The 21,115-nt window shown below is 43.9% G+C and overlaps 2 protein-coding genes and 1 pseudogene across 3 annotated transcripts in view; 1 reads left to right on the plus strand and 2 right to left on the minus strand.

The window, feature by feature from the left end:
* Positions 1–1,225: 1,225 nt before the first annotated feature.
* Positions 1,226–3,284, minus strand: LOC122684264 (proline-rich protein HaeIII subfamily 1-like). Its single transcript, XM_043888272.1, has 3 exons — positions 3,036–3,284; positions 1,881–2,159; positions 1,226–1,834 (listed from the first exon to the last, which is right to left on the minus strand). The coding sequence occupies exons 1-3, from the start codon at positions 3,282–3,284 to the stop codon at positions 1,226–1,228; spliced, it is 1,137 nt and encodes a 378-aa protein (XP_043744207.1).
* Positions 1,734–21,115, plus strand: part of TULP4 (TUB like protein 4) — a 194,625-nt gene continuing 175,243 nt past the window's right edge. For both annotated transcript variants that reach the window (XM_043888168.1, XM_043888169.1), the window contains exon 1: positions 1,734–1,886. The gene's annotated coding sequence lies outside the window, so the exon portion shown is untranslated. The remainder of the gene's footprint in view (positions 1,887–21,115) is intronic.
* Positions 12,683–19,517, minus strand: LOC122684265 (annotated as a pseudogene).

Here is a 21,115-nt window from a genome sequence, read left to right on the forward strand (position 1 = left end):
AGAAAGTTCTTCAACTGCATATTTTCATCTTTTCTCCTTTTGCTAATTCTTTAAGGTCTAACAGTCAGGGTCATGTTTTTCAAAATTTTCTCCAGGTCCTGACTGCCTGATCCAAGTTAGTGCGCACACACACTCTGTGTGTGTGTGTGTGTGTGTGTGTGTGTGTGTGTGAAACAGACTTTTAAAAAATGTATATATTTTATTATTTTTTAAAAATGTATATATTTTAAATAATTATGGTTACAGGCTGTACATTTTGAGAGTAAGGGCCATATTGTATATACCTCCTTTGGTTGCTCCACAGACTTTAGTATAAAATTTAGCCCTCAGTTGAAGCATAATACTCGTTTCATTAAATGTGTATTATCTTTTATGTTTAAGGTATTCTAAGACTTAAATGTAGTTTTACTTCTAAAAGGTTTCAAAATGAATTTTAGAGATGTTAGAAAATGTGATTAAATTATGCTCATACTTCTCTTGAACACATTTTACTTATGTGCATATGCTGGTGGGGCAAATATTGTTTAAAAGTTAACTTTAAAAAAAATTAAAACAATCTAGGCAGCACTTGTCAACATTTGTGAAATCATAGGCATGGAATTTCAGTTTAAAGACTCTAGTCCAACTTTTTTGATAACCAGAAAATCACAGACGCCAGAATTCTTAAAGCTGAAGCTGATTTGAAAATTTTGGCAAATAGGCAAAAATCGAAGAAAGCGGGGAAGGCGTGTAAAGATTGGCTGCTACATTTAATTATATAAGGCATGTTCGGACACGACTGAGCAGACTATGCACGCACGCAAGCCTCAAATAAAAAGGATGCCACTCTCATCTGTTTTTTTTTTTTTTTTTAAACTACACATACGTAAACAGTCACACAACCATCAACGCTATTTCTGTGTATGTGATGGAAAATGAAGGACAGGTGTATCAACTTTCTGTTCCTAGCTGGACATCAATTAAAGAGCGGGGGAAAGGCTGTGGATGCTTTTTCACTGTGTGAGTTAAAATGAAGCTATCCAGTCTTTTCCCCATAAGACCCACTGAAAAAAAGAGATACAATATTTCTGAGATTATCACCATCAAAGGCACTTCAGTGACTGTTTTCATGAAGACAGACGGTGGCTCCCTGCAAAAAGCAACGTGCGCTTTCTCGAGACTTTCAACTCCAGACCGAGTGTGACATCCACGTCCGGCTCAAATGAAGTTGGGACAGCACTGGAACCTATTCCGTTCCTGGCTTAGGAAGGATTCCCTCAAGGGAGCGGGGTTCAGACTGGACTAGGTCCCCGCTGTTTTCGCTGCTGCCCAGGCGGTGTGACCGTTGGGAGGCGGGCTGCGGGATGTGCGCGAGTGACACGTGCGTGGGGCTTGAGTGCGCGCGCCGGTGGGTGTTCAGGGGTGCGTGTGTGAGCTGAGGGAGCGCCCGTGAGTGTGAGGGGCGGGGGCCGGCGAGTCTGCGGAGACGGGGGCTCCGCGCGTTGGAGGCAGGCGGCCGAGGAGCCGCGGCAGAGCGCCAGGCCAGGCTGGTGAGGCCGGCGGCGCCCCTCAGCCCGGAGCCGGCGTGCGTTAACGGTCTGGACGCGGGTCCCCGGCGCGGGGGGCGGGAGGGGGGCGCGCGAGGGCGCGAGGCCGGCCGGGGGGAGGTGCCTGCCAGCCGCTCCGGGTCACGTGGCGCGGTCACGTGGCGCAGAGCCGGGCCCAACGGCGGCGGCGGCAACGGCGGCGGCGGCTGCTGAGGGAGGCGGAGACTCGGCGGAGACGCTGAGGGGAGGCGGCTGGCGGCGGCTGGCGGTGGCGGCGGCTGGCGGCGGTTGGCGGCGGCGCGGGGCTGCTGGAGGCGGAGGCGCGGAGGAGCGCGGGGCCGCCGCCACCGGCACCCGGAGGTGAGGCGGACGCGGGGCTGTTGTCACTGCCGTCCCGGCCCGGGGCGCTGCCGCCCTCGCGGTGAGGAGGAGGCGGCGGCGGCGGCGGGCCCCGACCGCCGGCCGGAGCGCCCTCGGGAGCCGGGGCGGGCGCTCGGGGCCCCCGGCCTGGCCCCTCTGCCGGGGCGCCTCGGGCGGGAGGGCCGGGGCGCGGCTGGCGGGCCTCCGCCGTGGGCTCTCCGGAGGGCGCGGTGGGGAGACGGTGGCCGACACCCGGGCTCCGGGCGGCGCTGGCTGCCGTTTAGCGGTTTGAGCCTTTTGTTTCAGTTGTCTCAGAAAAATGGGGCGATAGAGGAGCTGGGTGCGCGCGCGCGTGAGTGGGTGTGTGTGATTGTGTGTGTGTGTGTGTGTGTGTGTTTGTGTGTGTAAATCAGGAGGCGTTTGGCTTGGAGCCATTTTTTTTTCCCCCCTGAATCGTGGAGACAGAAAACCCCTTAAAACGGTTCCCCCAGGGGACACGGTGCGGACCTTTTTCCTCCCCGGCGTCTGGACCGAGTGGATTTCCCTCCCGGCCTCTTGCCCACCTTTCACCCCCGCCCCCCACCTCCGTGAAGCCCCCCGAGCGAGCGGGGGAGTCTGCAAAGCGGCCCGGTCACCTGTCGTGGCAGCTGCATGGGAAGGCTGGCGCGTGTGCTGTCTGGTCGGTGCCGTTTCCTCTGGCAAATCACGGGGATTCCGCTCCGAACGCCAACCCTTCTTCCCCTCTTGCCTGCGCTTAAAAACAAAGTGCAGGATGCCGCCTCTGAAGTTTGACCCGTCTGGGCCAGTAGGGAGAGGTGTCTTACTTTTCCTTGTCACACCACTTCAAGGTTGGAAAGGTGAGGTTCTTCTCGCCATGTGGAAGGAAATTAGGGTGACCCAGCCCTGTCGGGGGCGGATGTGACTTACCTGCTAAAGGGCCATGGTGATCAGAAAGTCTTGGAACACTTCTTGTGGACAGTCAACTCCCCTTACAGGGAGCTCCGCCCTGGGTTTCTCCCCCTGGAGGGCTCTCCTCCTCTTGTATTTTGCAGTAGTGCAGCAGCACCTTAAGGATATTTAGTCGGGCTGGTCCTTAAAAAAAAAAAAAGCAGGGAAGATAATTTGTTTTTGCAGAATGTGAAAATTCACCTGGGGGTCCCTTGCATTGTGTCTCAGGTATGCATTTCTTGGAGTTGAGTTCTTGCAGGCAGGGCCACTGGGAGTGGCGCTGTGGCCCTGGAGGAGGTTCACCCCTGGATCCCGGCAGCTCGGTTTGCTGGGGTTTGGCGTTGGGATGGATGTGAAGTGACAGGGCACCTTGTGCCTAGCCGCTGCGAACAGGAGGCGGCCTCCTGGACTGGCGACCTCGCAGGGTGGTTTGGAAGCTGATCTGAACATTGTACAGTGATAGCCAAGGCTTGTGTTAAGGGGATCTCAGCCGTCCCTTCTTATTTCTTGATAGTTTACTGTTGTGCATGTAAGTATATGAATAAATTTGTATAGCAAAATCTAGTGTTTAGTTCCTCAATTATGGCATAGTACTTAGTTTGTGTGAGAGTGGCTGGAGGATGTGAATTTCCTTGGAGAATTTTAAGTGCTCTATTTTAGTAAGGGCTGTGAAAGTAGCAGTGTTTCCATGTGATGGGGGAGGTGTTGACCTCTAGAGTTAGAAGTGTGTAATGATGAGTTAAGGATATAGGGAGATATATAGGGGGATTTTTTTTTTTTTTTAAACACAGTGGAGCTTTATGACCTGGGAGAAGAGTAGAGAGCCAGTACTTACTGTGACTGAGAAATAGTAATGAATTTACTACTGTTTATTTTAAAACTGACTTCATTTAGAAAAGATGTATCATATTGAACTTCTAGTTTTCATATGGAGCTGTGCAAGTGGCAGTTTGATTATTTATGTTTTCCCCACCACAGCTCCATACTTTGGCCACCTGATGCCAAGAACTGACTCATTGGAAAAGACCCCAATGCTGGGAAAGATTGAAAGCAAAAGGATAAGAGGGTGGCATTCGATGAGATGGCTAGATAGCATCACTGACTCAGTGGACATGAGCAAACTCCAGGAGATAGTGAAGGGCAGAGGAGCCTGGCATGCTGCCATCCATCTGGTGGCAAAGAGTCAGAGATGACTTAATGAGCAACACCACCAAAACGCTGGAAAAAAGTTTTTTTTTAATCCATGAAAGTATACGAGGTTCGTGAAACCTGTTTTACACTGAACCATCCAACACTGATGCTGAGATTCCCCAGTAAGGAAAGAACAATGACAACACAGCAGCCTTCTTTCAGGATGCATTTCAGCACTCTTGCTGTGATGGTCGCGGAGGTCTGAAAGAGAAGCCCAGGTGGTCTTTTGATCTTGCTGAAGGTTCACTGAATATTCGGATTTCTAGAAGGTTTTTTGAGTGCCTACTGTGCACAGGGCTAGGCTTGGACATTGTTCTTCATCTGTTTCACTGCATTTACAATATCAATTATAGACTTTCCTGTTCTCTTCTGTAGATGGAGAAAGACTGAAGATAGATTGAGTGACCCAACTATGCATGTGGTTCATCACATGCATTAAAAAACTGAGTAAAACTTCCGTTATGAAATGTCTTGATTTACTTATTTCATTGGTCCCTAGTTAGGACCCTGGGAAGTATTTTCAGTATTACCAAAAGCTTTCCCCAAATTGTACATTTGCCCTTAGTGAGACTGCAGGGAATATGTAATTCAAATGTCAAATGTCTTTTAATTTGGCTGGGATAATGTTAATTTAGTTAACTAAACTTTTAAACATATTAAACATTCTAAGTTTTTTGTGATGAAACATGCATAATATAAAATTTACTATGTTAAGCATTTTTAAATGTAAGATCAGTGACATTAAGTACTTTCACCTTGTTGTGCAGCGATCACCACCAGCATCTCCAGAACTTATTAATCTTCCTGAACGGAAACTTGTATCCATTAACTTCCCATCCTGGTCCGTCCTCCTCCTCCCCCTACTCCTGACCACCACCCTTCTACTTTCTTTTTTTTTTTTTTTTTACTTTTTTTTTTTACTTTCTTTCTCTAAGTGTTTGACTACTTTAGGTCCTTCATATAAGTGGGATCATCCAGTAATTGTCCCTTTGTGACTGGCTTATTTCACTTTGCATGTTCTCAGGGTTCACCCACTACTTCCTTTTTAAGGCTGAATAATATTCCGTTGTATGTATATACTACATTTTGTTTATAAATATTCTAAATTTTAACACTGAACATTAGCAACCGAGGTGCTTTCATGATAATCAAGAGCTCTCACTGAAAATTATAGATACCTTTGTTTAATTAAAACAAAATCAGATTAGTTGTTTTTCTAGTGCTCAGTACCTTTAAAAATATAGGAACGGTGGGGAATAAAGCTAAGATGTACATTATATCCTTGGTGGGTCCTGTAATTTCCCTTCCACGTGCATAGTGACATATGGTGTATCTTTCTGAAATTTGCAACTGATGCAGGTGATGTTTTTGTTTCCCACCTAATATTATAGCGATGATGTATATGGAGGAATATGAAGTGCTTGTCCTGAGGTATAGATTTTATGGTGGTGGTGGTGGTGGTGGTGTAGTTGCTAAGTCATGTCTGACTCTTGAGACCCCATCGACTGTAGCCCGCCAGGCTCCTCTGTCCATAGTATTCTCCAGGCAAGAATACTGGAGTGGATTGCCATTTCCTTCCCCAGAGGATCCTCCTGACCTAGGAATTGAACCTGGGTCTCGACCTGCATTGTAGACAGATTCTTTACTGACTGAGCTATGAGGGAAGCCCTATAGATTGTATAGGAAGGTTTATTTCCCTTTGTTTACCACTTTCTAGGGCTTCCCAGGTGGCGCTAGTGGTAAAGAACCTGGCTGCCAATGCAGAAGACGTCCCTGGGTTGAGAAGATCCCCTGGAGGAGGGCATGACAACCCACTCCAGTATTCTTGCCTGGAGAATCCCATGGACAGAGGAGCCTGACAGGCTACAGTCCACGGGGTCGCAAAGAGCTGGACACGACTGAAGCACCTTAGCATACCACTTTTTGAAATCATGCGTTAGTTCCCTGACATGCTCCAGTGGGGATGGAGGAGGGTTCTTTTCTGTCTTTTTTTTCTTCTTTTTCTGAGAATCTTTATGAATTCGTCTGTTTTAGTGTATATGATGTGTTTGAGTTCATTTCAATTAATGTCCTTTTGATGCTCAAATTGCTGCTGTACCTCTAGTCAGATAGACGTATTCAGGTTGGCTCTGAGTCCTTACGACACACCTCTAGTGGCCTGTAGTAGCTTTCTTGCTTTCTGGTGTGACGAAACATTCCAGGCTCATCCTGTACTCTTCCTGTTCCAAGGGAAGGGAAAGTAAATGATCAATAAATATATTAAAATGTTCAATTTTTCTAGTAATTAAAGAAATGAAATTAAAAGCAAAAATAAGGGACTTTCCTGGCACTCCCAATACAGGGGGCACAGGCTTGATTTCTGGTTGGGGAACTAAGATCCCATATTCCATGCACTGCTGCCAAAAAAAAAAAAAGCAAAAATACGGTACCATTTGTAATAAACCAAATGTTTCTCCCTCAAATTCTTATGTTGAAACCCTGTCCCCCAGTGTGCTGGTATTTGGAGGTGGGGCCTTTGGGAGGTAATTAGGGTTAGGATGGAGCCCTCATGATGGGATTAGTACCTTTATAAGAAGAGAGATACCCAGAGAGCTCACTAACCCTTTCTGCAACATTTCCTTCCCCGCCCCCCACCATGCATAAAGAAGGGGTCATTTGATCCTATAGCCAGATGGCAGCCATTTAGAAGCCAAGAGAAGAGTCTCAAATGAAATCTACCTTGGAGTCTTAATCTTAGAGTTTTCAGCCTCCAGAATTGTGAGAAATAAGTTTCTGTTGTTTAAGCCACCGCAGACTATGGTATTTTTTAATGGCAGTCTGAGCCAACTAAGACACCATTTTTCAATGATTATATTGGCAATATAATTTAGACTCGATTTAGACCTTAATGGATGTGAAACAATTTGGTAAAGCTTGATATAAGGTATTATATTATTATGATTACTTCTGGTATGCCTCCTCTTGGTAGGTAGTTTTAATATTTGGGCATTTCCCAGTTTGGAATGGGAATAAGGATGATAGTAATTCTCAGTGCTGGTGAAAATGAAGGAAGTGTGTACTCTTGGTCAGATTTATAAGTAGATTTATAAACTGATGCACTCATTCTAAATAGCCGTGTAGAGTGTTAGTCACTCAGTCATGTCCGACTCTTTGTGATCCCATGGACTGCAGCCCGCCAGGCTCTTCTGTCCTGGAATTCTCCAGGCAGGAATACTGGAATGGGTAGACATGCACTTCCCCAGGGGATCTTCCTGACCCAGGGATTGAACCTGGGTCCCCTGCATAGCAGGCAGATTCTTTACCATCTGAGCCACACGGGAAGCCCACAATAGCAACTGTTATGTATCAGAACGTAAAATTCACATTTAACTCAGCAATTCCATATTTAGGAATTTATCCTGAAAAATAATAGGAAAAGTTAACAAAGATATGTATATAGTAAGAACTATTTACTGTGTGCAGTTATTTAGTAAATAATCTGAGTAAAGAACTGATTAGAGTACTTTGCATGCAGCCATTGAAAATAATGATATAAGTCTGTTTTAACCAGTCTGGAAAGATGCCCATTATAAATTATTGAGTGAAAAAGAGAGGTTACAGAACTATAGGCATAGAAAATGCTGGACAACTAGGCTTTGGAGGCCAAGAATCATACCTATGAGAATCTAGGCTTCAGGGACCGCTTAGTGAGCAATCTGTTTCAGGTGTCATGGTCTTGAAGACAGCACCCACTGATTTCATTCTGGTGTCATAAGATTTCATTTTCCTGGAGAGAGAATATGATCGGCCTTGTTAGGTAATTTGTCAGTTGCTCAAAGTTGACAGCACCACAAAGATGGAACTTGTTTTTAGAGTCCAGGAATCATAAGGTAGGAAAGCTTCTTGATGAAAGTGAAAGAGGAGAGTGAAAAAGCTGGTTTAAAACTCAACATTCAAAAAACTAAGATCATGGCATCTGGTCCCATCACTTCATTGCAAATAAATGGGGAGACAATGGAAGCAATGACAGACTTTATTTTCTTGGGCTCCAAAATCACTGCAGTTGGTGACTGCAGCCATGAAATTAAAAGACGCTTGCTCCCGGAAAGAAAAGCTATGACAAACCTAGACAGCGTATTAAAAAGCAGAGACATCACTTTGTCCACAAAGGTCTGCATAGATAAAGCTATGGTTTTTCCAGTAGTCCTGTATGGATGTGAGAGTTGGACTATAAAGAAAGCTGACCACTGAAGAATTGATGCTTTTGCACTGTGGTGTTGGAGAAGACTTTTTTTTTTTTGGAGAAGACTTTTGAGAGTCCCTTGGACTGCACGGAGATCCAACCAGTCCATCCTAAAGGAAATCAGTCCTGAATATTCATTGGAATGACTGATGCTGAAGCTGAAGAAGCTCCAGTATTTTGGCCAGCTGTTGCAAAGAACTGAGTCATTGGTAAAGACCCTCCTGCTGGGAAAGATTGAAGGCAGGAGAAGGGGACAACAAAGGATGAGATGGTTGGATGGCATCACCAACTCGATGGACATGAGTCTGGGGAAACTCCAGGAGTTGGTGATGGACAGGGAAGAGTGGCGTGCTGCATGCAGTCCATGGTGTCACAAAGAATTGGACGGGACTGAGAGACTGAATTGAACTGAATCAAAGGTAAGTTGGGGTACTTTTTTTAACTAAAGAAAGGGATGATTCCAGGAAGACAAGGAGATAGACACCTGCTACACATTCAAGTGGGGCTTCCCAAGTGTCGCTAGTGGTAAAGAACCTGCCTGCCAATGCAGGAGACACAAGAGACTCAGGTTTGATCTCCTACAGAAGGAAATGGGAACTCCAGTATTCTTGCCTGGGAAATCCTATGGACAGAGGAGCCTGGCAGGCTACACTCCATGGGGCTACAAGAGTCTGACACGACTTAGTGACTAAACCACCACCACGCATTCAGGTAAAATTAAATACATTCTTTGCTCAGAAACATTGAATTAATTACTACATCTCCATAAAAGACTACAAACTCTGATAAACTTGGTCTTTCTTTTCCTTTTAGCTTTTGTTTTTGTCATGTTAGAACCTATACAAGTGGATCACTTCTGTTTGATTTCTGTCTTTCATAGAAAATAGTGGGTCAGAATTAAAATTTTGGATTATTCATGGATTTTAAAAATTACACTGTTTTCCCTTTAAATGTGGTTAATTCAAAATGAGGTATATTTCGCTCATGTCAGTAAGCAGAAATAGAAGTCTTTGCATTTGTGTGGTGACAAGGATACCCACCTTTCAGAGAAGAGTGTTTTTAGAATAGAATGGAAAAGTAGTGTTTATGGAAAATCTCCAGTAGTAATGGAATAGTAGGTTGTAGAGTGTGGAAAATTATTTTGTAGGTGTGGAAAGATCTGTGCAGATAATACAATCTTACTTGAACATCTTTCTCACTGTTACTGTTTTTAATCAGAAGCACAATTAGAGTCAACATGGAAAGAGATTTGAGAAAGATAACACATACTACAGTTTAAGATTCATAAGTTCTCACTTTTTAAAAATTAAAGACTTAATTTAGACCTTAATGGATGTGAAAGGATTTGGAAATGCATAATAGAAGTTACTATGTTGTTACAGTTATTTATGCTGTTTCTTTTTTGGTAGTCTTAATACTTGGACATTTTCTCCCTGTTTGGAATGGGCATGGTAGAGCTCCCGTTTAAAGTTTTTGTTGTATGATATCTGTTCATGTATGATTAAGACTAAGAAGTTGGCCTTTTTCAGAAATAATTTTTATGACAGCCTCAGCTAAGTCTCAGTTGTTGATCCCAAGCTTTTTACTAGTTGGGACACTCAATTTTATAGGCTCTTTGGTATCTGCCTTCTAAAAGTTTTGCTCAGTGTTTTCAAATTCTACTTAGATATAGACAAATGTCACTGGGTTCAGATTTTTTTCATCCAAATTGAATGTTTCTTTGACCAGTTTCTTGCAAACAATAAAGGGAAGATTAGTTTAGACTTCTGAGGCAGTTATACATGATGTGTGTCTGTTAATTTTTAGCCTCTGGCAAGAGAAATCAAGAGTCTTATGTAGAACATACTTTGAGTACTGTGTTGTTGCCCCCATACTTAGCTTTCCTTCATCTTTGGCTTTTAAGAGTATATAATACTGTCCTAGGGAAACACATGGCACTGTCAGTGATAGCCGTGACAAAATAGTGTTGTCAGAGGCCCTCCATGAGGTCCTCTCCATGAGGACATGCTGGTTAGTACTGGAATAGTTATAATATTCCTGAAAAGTTGATCACTAGTGATGGTACCATATGTTAAGAATATACAGGCTCATCCTCACCCATAAATCAGTTTCTTAAGCTTCAGACAGCCTCTTAGCTGGATGGGCAAATTCAGCTCCAACGGTTAGAATATCAGAATATGCATGATAAGAAGTTAGGCTAATGCTGTGGATGAAAAGCCTGCACACCCAGAGCTGACATTTCAGCTGACATTTCAGTTACTGTATGTAAATAAATGTTAAACATCAGAAAATTTGTGTATTACCATCTGTCATATATAAGAATGTCTTAAAAAAAGTCATACCTGGAATTAACTTACGTGAGAGAAAGGAGTTTAAGGAGGTTGGATAATGGGACGGGTAGGTGGGTGAATGTGGCTTAACTCAGGTCACGTTTTCCAGTGCCTACTAGTAGTTTGAATCCTTTTCATTTTTGTGCTTGCTATAAAGATGGCAATGAGAAATGTGAAACCCATGGCCCATGAAATGAGAAACCCGGTCTGTGCTTTCTATGTAGGAAGTTAACTTTTTAGAATTTTCTGATATCTGAATGATGAAATAAATTCTGTAATATTTGAAATGTTTGGAATAAAACACAGCAACTCTTAGTAGAAGATAGCTCACAGTTTGCTTATTCCAGTAGTAATAATTTTTAATACTTCGATGGAGTATGTAAATGTCACACACATTGTTTTGTCTCCTCACCCAACGGTGATTCTGAGGGATTTGGAAATAAATTAAGTTGTGTCGGATTGAGGTGCTGCCCAGAATCTAACCATTGTGGCTTACTCGAGCATCAGTTCCCAACCTTTTTGAATTTATAGCATCCTGGTTGTGTTTGATTTTGCATCTCCCTCCTCCTTACCATTCTTACAGCCATGACAGCCCAGATCTCTGTTATAAGTGGAGAGTAAAGTGCTGATATATGAAGTCCACAAATTATCGCCATAATTCAATTTTATCTAATTATGTCAACCTTTAATTTTAACTCATCAGTACTGAACCTTTTCTGGATGATTAACAAGCTGTGTGATTACAGTGCTGTATGGAATAGAATTCTTTAGGTTTTTGATCAACTCATTAATGTTGTTTTGAAAAATTTTGTAATACAGCATAGTAAATAGGGGGCTTCCCAGGTGGCGCTAGTGGTAAAGAACCTGCCAGCCGATGCAGGAGATGTTAGAGACGCAGATTCAATCCCTAGGCTGGGAAGATCCCCTAGAGGAGGAAATGGCAACCCACTCCAGTATTCTTGCCTGGAGAATCTCATGGACAGAGGAGCCTAGTGGGCTACAGCCCAAAGGGTTCGTGAAGAGTTGCACACTACTGAAGTGACATAGCATGCATACACAAAGTGAATAGGACTTGTATCTTACATATATTGATCTGCAAGCAATGGGATAGAGAAACCTTAAGTACCCTCCATCGTAGGTCCCTCCTAGGCTAAAAATGCTTTTCTTTACAGAAGTATGTATAGAAACAGTAATGTTTATGAGGTGCTTTGGAATCCGCTTTCTATGAATTTAGTGTAATAAATTTATTGTAAATAAGTAGAGAAGCCTCAGCAGTGACCCATGGTTCAGAAATGGTGTATTGTTCTTAATTCTGAGAGCCTGGAATACCCCCATTGCCTTCCCCTTCTTTGCTGACTGTGATTTGCAAGTGATGGTGGTCTCCACTGGTTAATGGTCATAGGAATGGAGTCTCCTTGGCTGTCCTTCTCCTATGTTCAGATGGTGAAGGTTTTCTCTTTGGCAATACACAGAAAGAGGCACATGCTTGGCTTTGGGGAATGGAGCTATTTCTCTGGTGTATGCAAGACAGCTGAAAGTTTGTGGAGGGGAGGTAAGCACTGTCACATGAATGGTACCAACAATCACTGGAGGTCAATTTAAGCCAGTTACTTCACCCTTTAATTCTGGGCAGTTATCATCAGTCCTTTTACTCGATGGTAAATGACTAGCACATTTGGTTTGAGTTGAGCCTCCTTTAGTGGTGATGAGCAGTAACATGAACCCAAGGTGAAATGTCTGAGGAAGGAGGCATGCTGAGGGGCTTGGACTCATTCATAGATTAGATCATGAATGAGCTTCCAGAAGTTAAGGTTGAGTTTAATTCTTCTCCTCTCAAAAAAAAAAAAAATTCTTCTCCTCTCTTTGTATCTACCTCGCCTTAAGCACTGTCTTAAGTACTTAGTGTTATTTTGAGAAGTGAACCACCTCATAGCATAGGAAATTCTAGGTAAGTAGCACAACAGAAGGTCTGCAGAAGGTTATATATCAATATATAATATAATTATATTATATCTTATATTGGAGAATATAATCAACTTGGATGCAGACTTTTAGCTCCTATTTTTTTTTTTTTTGTAAAGAACTCAGCCTTTTATTGTATGTGTTTAGTCAAAAAGACCAGAGCCCATGGCATGGTCAGACTCTTCAGATTCTTTTCTGGGCTTCTGCTTTCTTGTCCTCACCCGGGGGCAGCAGGGGTGGAGGGGGGAGGACCTCCCGCTGGTGGAGCACCAGCTGCTGGGGCAGGTCCACTAGCCCCTGCCTTGCAGGTGAGGTCCCTGATGTTGACACTGGCCAAAGCCTTAGCAAACAAGCCTGGCGAGGAAGGGCCAGTGTTTACACCGGCTGCTTTAACAAGGGCATTGATTTTGCCCTCTGTGACCATCACCTCTTCGTTGTGCAGGATGAGGGCGGAGTAGATGCAGGCGAGCTCCAAGACGGAGGCCACCGTGTGGGAGAGTATTGAGGGGGCTGCCGGGCGAGGTGCTAGTCACTGGCTGAAGTGAGGGCTTCACCCCAGCACAGCTTGAATTTCCTCTGAAGGATGGAGCATCTTAGCAGCAGCTGTGGAAAGCAGCTCCTGAATTTTTATCTAGTGGTTTTAATCATGATCACACTGTTGTATGAAAAGTATCTTGTTTCTTGACCTCTGTACTATGTGTGAAACTTCAGTGTTCTTTTTGCTTAATTTTAATATGATAACATGACTTAAATTAATTCTTAATATGATTCTAACTCTGACATAATATAAACTATGCATATATGAGGACATCTTTTTAAAAAAAGTTTGCTTACTGATTGACTTTTGGCTGTCCTCAGTCTTGGTTGCAGTTTGAGGGCCTCTCATTGCTATGGCTTCTCATGTTGCTGAGCATGGGCTCTAGAGCATGTGGGCTCAGTAGTTGTGGCTCATGGACTTAGAACCCTGCAGCATGTGGGATCTCCCCCGACCAGGGATCAAGCCTATGTCCCCTGCACTGGCAGGTGGATTCTTAACTACTGAACCACCAGGGAAGTCCTGGGGACATCTCGAAAGAAATATATTCTTTCTTCAAATTCTCTAGTCCCCTTCTAAATTTAAAAGCACAAAAATAGCAACAGCCAAAAGATTACTAAGATAAGTTGGTTCTAATGTAAACCGCTGAGTTGTTGTAGCTATATTTTATTTTTAAAAAGATGCTTTTCTTTGAATATGTGAGTCTCTCTAGAAGTCCAGATAAATGGGGCTCCAGGTGGGAAGCCACTGCCCACCTGTGGTGAATGCTTTTCTGATTCCTTTTTTTCTGATTGGCTGGTGCTGAAATTTGATTCTGGTTTTGACCTGTGGAGGTCTTTGCATACCTTAGTCTTCTCTCAGGATTCCCTCATCTGGTTGTGGTTGGACCTATTTTCACTATTACGGGCCCCAGGCAGGTAGCCTTAACGTATTGGGCTCATAGAAGAAAAGAGTCGTGGATTCTAGAAGGATACTTTGGTTGGGAGTGGTGTAAGAAGTTAAACGGAGTTCACTGCTTATGGGGAAGGCTGCACTGAAGTCCTGCTTTCTATAGCAGAGCCCCTAGGTGTGGGGGGTGTGGTGGTCAGAGGTGGTGAGTGGAATGGGGAAAACATGTGGTTTAAGGAGCCCAGATTCGAGTTTGGACATACGGGTTTGAGTTGTGTGAAAGCAGATGGAACACTTAGGCATGTGGCCTTTTCTTTCTTTTAATTAAAAAAAAGTTTACTGTGTTCTGTATATGTATCCCTCTTCTTGTTTATAAATGATTTCCTCGTTTCTTGGTTGCCTTTCAGTTCCAACTCTGTTCCTAGTACATTTTATGTATAAAAGTTCAAATTTTCTATGTAGTCAAATCTATCTTTTTACCATAGTTTCTGCTTTGATCATTTGCTTAGAAAGTCTTTACCTGTGGAGTGCTTTTCTTTCTTTTAATAAAGCAGTCAGTTGTTTTAAACTTTAAGCTTTTAATCTTGAAATAATAATCTTGGATTTACAGAAAAGGTACAAAGATACTTTGTACAGAGAGTTCCTCAGGCTCTTCCCCCAGCTTCCTCTAATGTTACCATCCTACAGAAATATAGAGAATTTGTCAAAACTAAGAAGTTAACCTCAGTGCAAGTGCGTTGTCATTAACTTAAGCTCTAGACTTCCTTCCAGTTGCACCAGTGTTTTCACTGATGTCCTTCCCAGGGTACCACACTGCTTAAGAGGCGAGAGTTTTGAAGAGGCGGGACCACACATGGCAGTGTGTTCTGTGGAGTAGGTGAGCTCCAGACCCTGCACTTGTGTGAAATGTGGCAGCTTTATGGTTTACAGAATTCTTTCATACACACATAATTTAGATGGGAAATATTCTTTTTTTTTTTTAATTTATTTTTGGCTGTGCTGGGTCTTCGTTGCTGCGTGCAGGTTTTCTCCAGTTGTGGTGACTGGGCACTACTCTGGAGTTGCGGTGTGCAGGCTTCAGTAGTTGCAGCACGTGGGCTCTAGGACACAGGCTCAGAAGTTGTGGTACCTTGACTGAGTTACTCTGCAGCATGTGGAATCTTCCTGAGTTAGGGATCGAATCCAGGTCTCCCACATTGTGGGTGGATTCTTTACCCCTGAGCCACCAGGGAAGCCTGAGGGAAAATACTCTTGATCGTCAGTCTTATTAGACACACCTGCCCCTAGGAAGCGTGTGTCTTGGGAGTGTCTTCTGCATTTGTGTGGCCATGTCGGCATAGAAATAGCTCTCAAACTGTCCACACTGTTTCCCTGCATGACAATTCCCTAGAATGTCTTTGCTTTCACACTGTTACCTCATTCTTTTGCCTGGACTGTAGTGAATAATCATATGTTGTTGATTTTTTAAGTCTCAGAAAGGCACCCTCACCATGAAGTATCCTTGTAAGTTCCTTGACATCAAAGGAAGCCCAGAATATCATTCTTTCATCCTCCAGAATTGTGGTGCTAGGCTCCGCCAGTCTTCTAACTTTATTGCCCAAATGGTGTTGTATCTAATGAGAAAAAAATGTGGTTGGCATAGACGAACACATGTTTTACTCTTTAAATGGGTTTGAGACTCTGGAGCTTGCTCGCCCATCTCTACCCAGCCGTGAGTGGAGACAGATGAATGAAGTCAGAGGTGGGGAGGGAAGACAGGAAATTAGGTGTAGAACACAAGCCGTGTTGGATGACTCCATGCCCACACTGCCTGATAAAAATAGCATGAGCAGGGAGGCCTTAGATGCCTCTGCACTTGCTATCTATAGGCATCACGACTCACATGCCTTCACGTGAGCGGGGCTGAGCTTTCTCGTGGGCGACCGCTGGCTTCTACGGTGCATTCAAGTCAGTCCCCTCTTCTGACTGAAAACACATTTTCTCAGCCTTTTCTGACTTGTGAAACACCAGCACCCTGTGTTTCGATTTAGAAAGCAGTGAGAATGTGATTGCCATGCATGCTTGAGGAGAAGGGATCAAAGAAAAAGCTAAGAAGAGGACCCTGAGCTGGTTTTCTGCAGACCCCTGACAATCTCTGTAGAGTTGTTCTATTCTATCTCAACTCTTAGAGAAAATCAGTAGGTCATGTTGGAAAACCTCCACCCAGGTCACAAGTAAATCAATAGAAATGTAATTTTTAAAGCACATGTCCATTAGTAGATTATACCTACTTCAGTTTGGCCAGAATTAGCCTCCCAGCACCCTCCCCCACTCAGAGGAGTTTTTCTTGGTGGCTTGTGACTTTTTCTATGAGTTTTAGTTACAGTCATTGCTTTTACAAAGCCTTTTTTTTTTACATTGGCCATTTTGTCTGGTCTTCACAGCAACCCTGCACATTAGGTTAAGCATGTATTTTTCATTTTATGAGAAAACTGAGGTCTGGGGGTATGCTCATGGTCTTGTAACTGTTAAGCAGAAGTCTTGGGACAAGTCCGCACCTGCTGATCGAAAGGCCTGCATCTCTTCTCTTCTGCCCTATGGCCTCCCCTCCAGGTTGTTGGCACTGGTGTTATAGACACAGGTGGGCGAGGCCAGTGGAGGTGTCTCTTGGTGACAACAGGCATATCTCTCAGACTGGTAACCAGCTGCCCCTGTCCTTTCTTCCCTTTGTAAGGGATCTTGGGCTTTGTTCAGATCCCCTCCCTGTCTGCGTGACTGTCCCAGCATGGGGGTTAGTCCTGGTCTGTGTCAGCCGGTCATGCTGGTCTCACTCACTGCTGTGACTGCTGTGGGGATAAGCATGAGACCTTCTGTTCTACCAGGAGGTTCTGGAAAACTTCTCAGTCTTAAAATGACAACGCTAAGAAAGGTAGGCCTTTTCTTCTGAGCATGGTCCTGGCTGAATGTGTTGCCTGGAGTTGATGCAGCCGTGTTGCCTTAGTCTGAAACATGAAGCTGGTGCCAGGGAGAGGACAGAGCCGAGAAGAGAGCAGAGTTCCTCAGAGTCCAGCCCCCACTGCTTTTGGACTTCTCGTGCAAAATAAATTTCCCTGTTGTTCATGTGAAGTAAATTTCCCTATTGTAAAGACAACCTGAGTTGAGATTATCTGTTACTTGTACCGAAAGACACACTGTTTCATTCATTCATAGTTGTGAAGAGATTTGATCTGGTCAGAAGATCAGAGATTGCTTCCTTGAGGAAAGGCACAGGCCTTGGTGAAAGAGATCCATTTTGTGTTGGGCTTTGTATCCCATGCTTAAAGGTTTTGGTCTTTATTGCAGGAGCAGAGCCATTGAAGGGTTTCATTACTGGAGAGTGGTAGGAGAACCGTGAGCTATAGTTCATTCAAGCTGCCTCTACTAAAGAAAACCTTGGCTTAACATTCCAAAGAGTCCTGTTTGATTTGCTGAGCAGGCAAGGAGCAGTCAGTGGTTAAGGCCCTGGTGATTAGCAGGTGCGTCCACAAAACAGAGGAGCATCTCTGCTTGGAATCTGATGAAGTAAACAATCTACTTTTCCTTTTCTACCTCCTTGCTAGTGTGTGTATGTATATCACACACACACAAAGTTTTATGTATATGTGTGTGTATGTACACATGCTACATTCACAGAGGCAGCTTTCATGTTTTCTAATTTAGGCATAGTTTGTGAACAGTCTCTCATTCTCTTAGTGTTTGATCATTTAAGTTAAAAAAAATTGCAGCTAAGAAGTCTGGTTGGAGTTATAAAAACAACCTGGATGGTTTCATTGTAAATAAAGTGTTAAGGATGTATTAATGTGTCTGAAATTGAACTTTTAATATCTCCAGAGGTTTTTCTCCGGGTTTGGTGGAGTAAGATCTGCTCTGATTCTCATACATATGGATACATTAGAAAACTGGATTCCGTCCCAGTGTAATCAGGCCAGGAACCAGCCTGAACTGCAGAGTGGAACTGCAACGAAAGCTGCAGTCTCCTGTAATCATATTAGGATGTGATGTGGTCCCTCTTTATGTTTATTAATTAGTGGAGTTGTAATGAGACTCCCCCCCTGCTTTTAAGGATGCTGATCAGTGGGCATCTGGGCGGGATTGGAGTTGTGTTTGGGAGCCTTCTGCGTGCAGGTGGGAGGGATCAGTGTTTCAGGTGGTGGCAGGTGAGCCTCCCGCCAAGTTGGCATAATGGGAACAGGACTCTTCTGGGTTGCCATCTGTTTGTGGCTGATAGGAAACCAGCAGTGACTTCTGAGGAGTTTATGTTGAAACACTTAGGAATTAGAAATAGTAAGATCATCCTGATCAGGTCTTAAGAGGTGGGGGAAATAGACTGTGGAGTGAGTTTTCATCACTCCTCATTTTAGGAGAAAGCAGCCTGGGTTCAGCAGTCCCCACTCCCACCTCCCCCAAACCACAACTCTATTCTCCCCACCCAGACAACCTCTCAGGTCATCCCAATTCTGTCCTGAGTTGCCCACGGTAAGGAGACACATTATTTACATGACTGTCACAGGTAACACCATGCGTGGTGTTTGTTACAGGGTGGGGAGTTCAGTCTGTGTCTGTGACTCTTGATGTATCATGTTTTTTTGTGGTTGTTTTAAATTGTGGTAAAACATGCACAGTGTATATTTTACCATTGTAGCTCTTTAGATTATGTACAATTCAGTGGCAGTCCATTTACACAGTTGTGTGACTGTCACAACCGGTCATGTTTTCACCAAGTACTTTGACATACATAAGAAACAGTGGGTGTTTCTTCTCTGTTTACAAAATGTATGTGTAAAAACCATCAGTATGCTCTGTCTGATGGGTGTCCCTCTGGTTTTCAGCTGGGGTTTGTTTCCCTTCTGTATGGGAGTTGACTCGGTTGGTTAGAGGTATTGTGCCCCCATTTCTCTGGATTGGCTTTGCTGTTCTAGCAGCTGGGAGGCTCTGCTCCATAGGCACAGTGCTTTGTGATGATGTTCTCTTGTGAAGCAGGGGTGTGGGTAGGGAATAGCTCACTTCCCTTTGAGCCTGGCGTTACTCGGTTAACTGGAGGGGCTGACCTCGGGTGGCTTGCTGAGGATGTGTGAGGCTGCAGGTAGTCATCTGTTCACCCACTGCCAGCAGCACAGGTGCTGAGGTGCTGCCTGCCTCCCTCTGACTTGTAGACCCTGCTGGGTTCCCTCTACCTCCTGCAGGCTTCTATCTTGTCTCTGAAAACAGTCAACAGAAAGGACCATGGAGTCTCCTGTCAGTTAGGGGACTCTTGGTTACAAGTAAGAGAGATCTAAGTGAACTCAGTCACACATGAAAGGCGACTGGAAGGATTTCGGACTGTCTCCTGGAATCTCTGCAGGGGTATAGCTGGGCTACAGACCAGGACCCAGAGACTAGAACACACTGTGGATGGGCCTGGGAAGCTCTTTGCTGCTTTCTGTCCCCATCCTTAGCTTCCATCAGTGCTTCTGAGTTCTCTGTTACAGACCAGTGTCCTCTACTCCCCGGTTCATGTGGCAGAGCATGGCTACCAACACAACACCCCTGTTCTTCATGTCGTGACTAGAGAGTGTTTCTCTGTTCCAGCATTTCCTGGGAAGAGTTGATGAGGGGTCATGGAAAATGGAACCAGGCTGTGAATGCACCTAGGCAACTTTACATTCAGATTTAAACAGAGTAATGAACCCCCAGATGAAATAAAAACAAAATACTACCACCCCTACTACTCTATCAACAAAAAAATTGGGTGAGTTGAGGAGATGAACCTGCTAAACAAATTCTGGAGTTGCCTTTTTAAAAATTAAATTTCTTTTTTAGTGAAATGAATTATTAACAGATTTTTTTAGTGAAATAAATTATAGCCTGTTTTTACGTCAGCATTGTTTGAACTCAGAGAAATTGTGGCTGAAGTTTAATTAAGCGGGGTAGCTTGATGTGGGAGATATGTTCCTGAAAACCTGAGTATAAATAAAATATTTTAAATTAAATTATATTTTTAATACACAAGGAGAGTCAGTGCTTAAGGCCCTGATCCCCTGATATCAGAAGGGATCCTTTTGTGAATTTTCTTTCTAAAATCCAGTAATTTTAACCTTGTGAAACTGAATCTCCCTATATCACATTCACTAGATCAAGGTGTACCAGTGGATTATTCATTTTTGCTGTCGTTGTCTTGTTGGGGTCACTGGTTCATTGGCACATCGAGTACCCCACTGATTTCTGAAGTTTTGAACAATAGCAGTCCTCTTAGTTGTTTGGTCACACACGTAGGTCGTCCCCTGTATGAATCTTAGAGCCCTCTATGAGTTGGAATTAAATTGGGATTGAATACGCTTCTGAATTGCAAAGCTGTACGCACTAATCCAAGGAGATTCAAAAGCATCCCCTAGTGATTGCAAGACAAAGACGGAGCAGTCTGATAATCCTGAGAATTGTTCATAGTGCAATTTGAGGGTTTGGGAATTGGTCATCTCAAGTGTGCAGGATCTGTTGTGTTTGCACATCACTCACAAAGGTGGTTTATTACCCATTTGACTTATTAGTGTATTTAAAATGAAAACTCAAAGGTTTTCCCTCCTCAGAAAACGTGGGTTGTGAGGAAGCATGAGTATTTCTGGCTTTGTGGGGAAGGACGTGATGAGCACCTAAGTAAATGGTGCTGCAGTAGAAGACCACATCCTCTGGAAGGCTGCTCTGTCCGATATGCCCCTTGCTCTACTGAGTGTCCTACCTTCTGAAGGACATTTATTACGGTTTTAAAAGATTTATAAGCCCCTGGTATTCTAAAGCAGTGCTAAAGGAGCCCTGCTGTTGAGTGAAAGTTGGGAGTGCTGCGTGTGGGTTATGGGAAACCCTTTATTCCATATGACCTTTCTCTTCTGCACACTATGGGGGATGCCTCTGACATGTCCCATGTGCAACCATCCTTCTCTCTTAGAACTGCAGAGCTGGGATGCTCTGAGGACTGGGGAGACTCAGTGATTTCAAAACAGCAAGTTAGAAGTAATACTGTAAAAACAGAAAAGCATTTACAAGAAGGCCAATTTCATGCGGTGCATTATGGCAACCCAGAAAGAATCAAATTAGTATTGTAAATTTGACAAGGCACCCCACCTTTTAGTTTATGAAGCATATTACATTCTTCAGAGCATTT

The sequence above is a fragment of the Cervus elaphus genome, chromosome 26, assembly GCF_910594005.1.
Source record: "Cervus elaphus chromosome 26, mCerEla1.1, whole genome shotgun sequence".
Taxonomy (NCBI): Eukaryota; Metazoa; Chordata; class Mammalia; order Artiodactyla; family Cervidae; genus Cervus; species Cervus elaphus.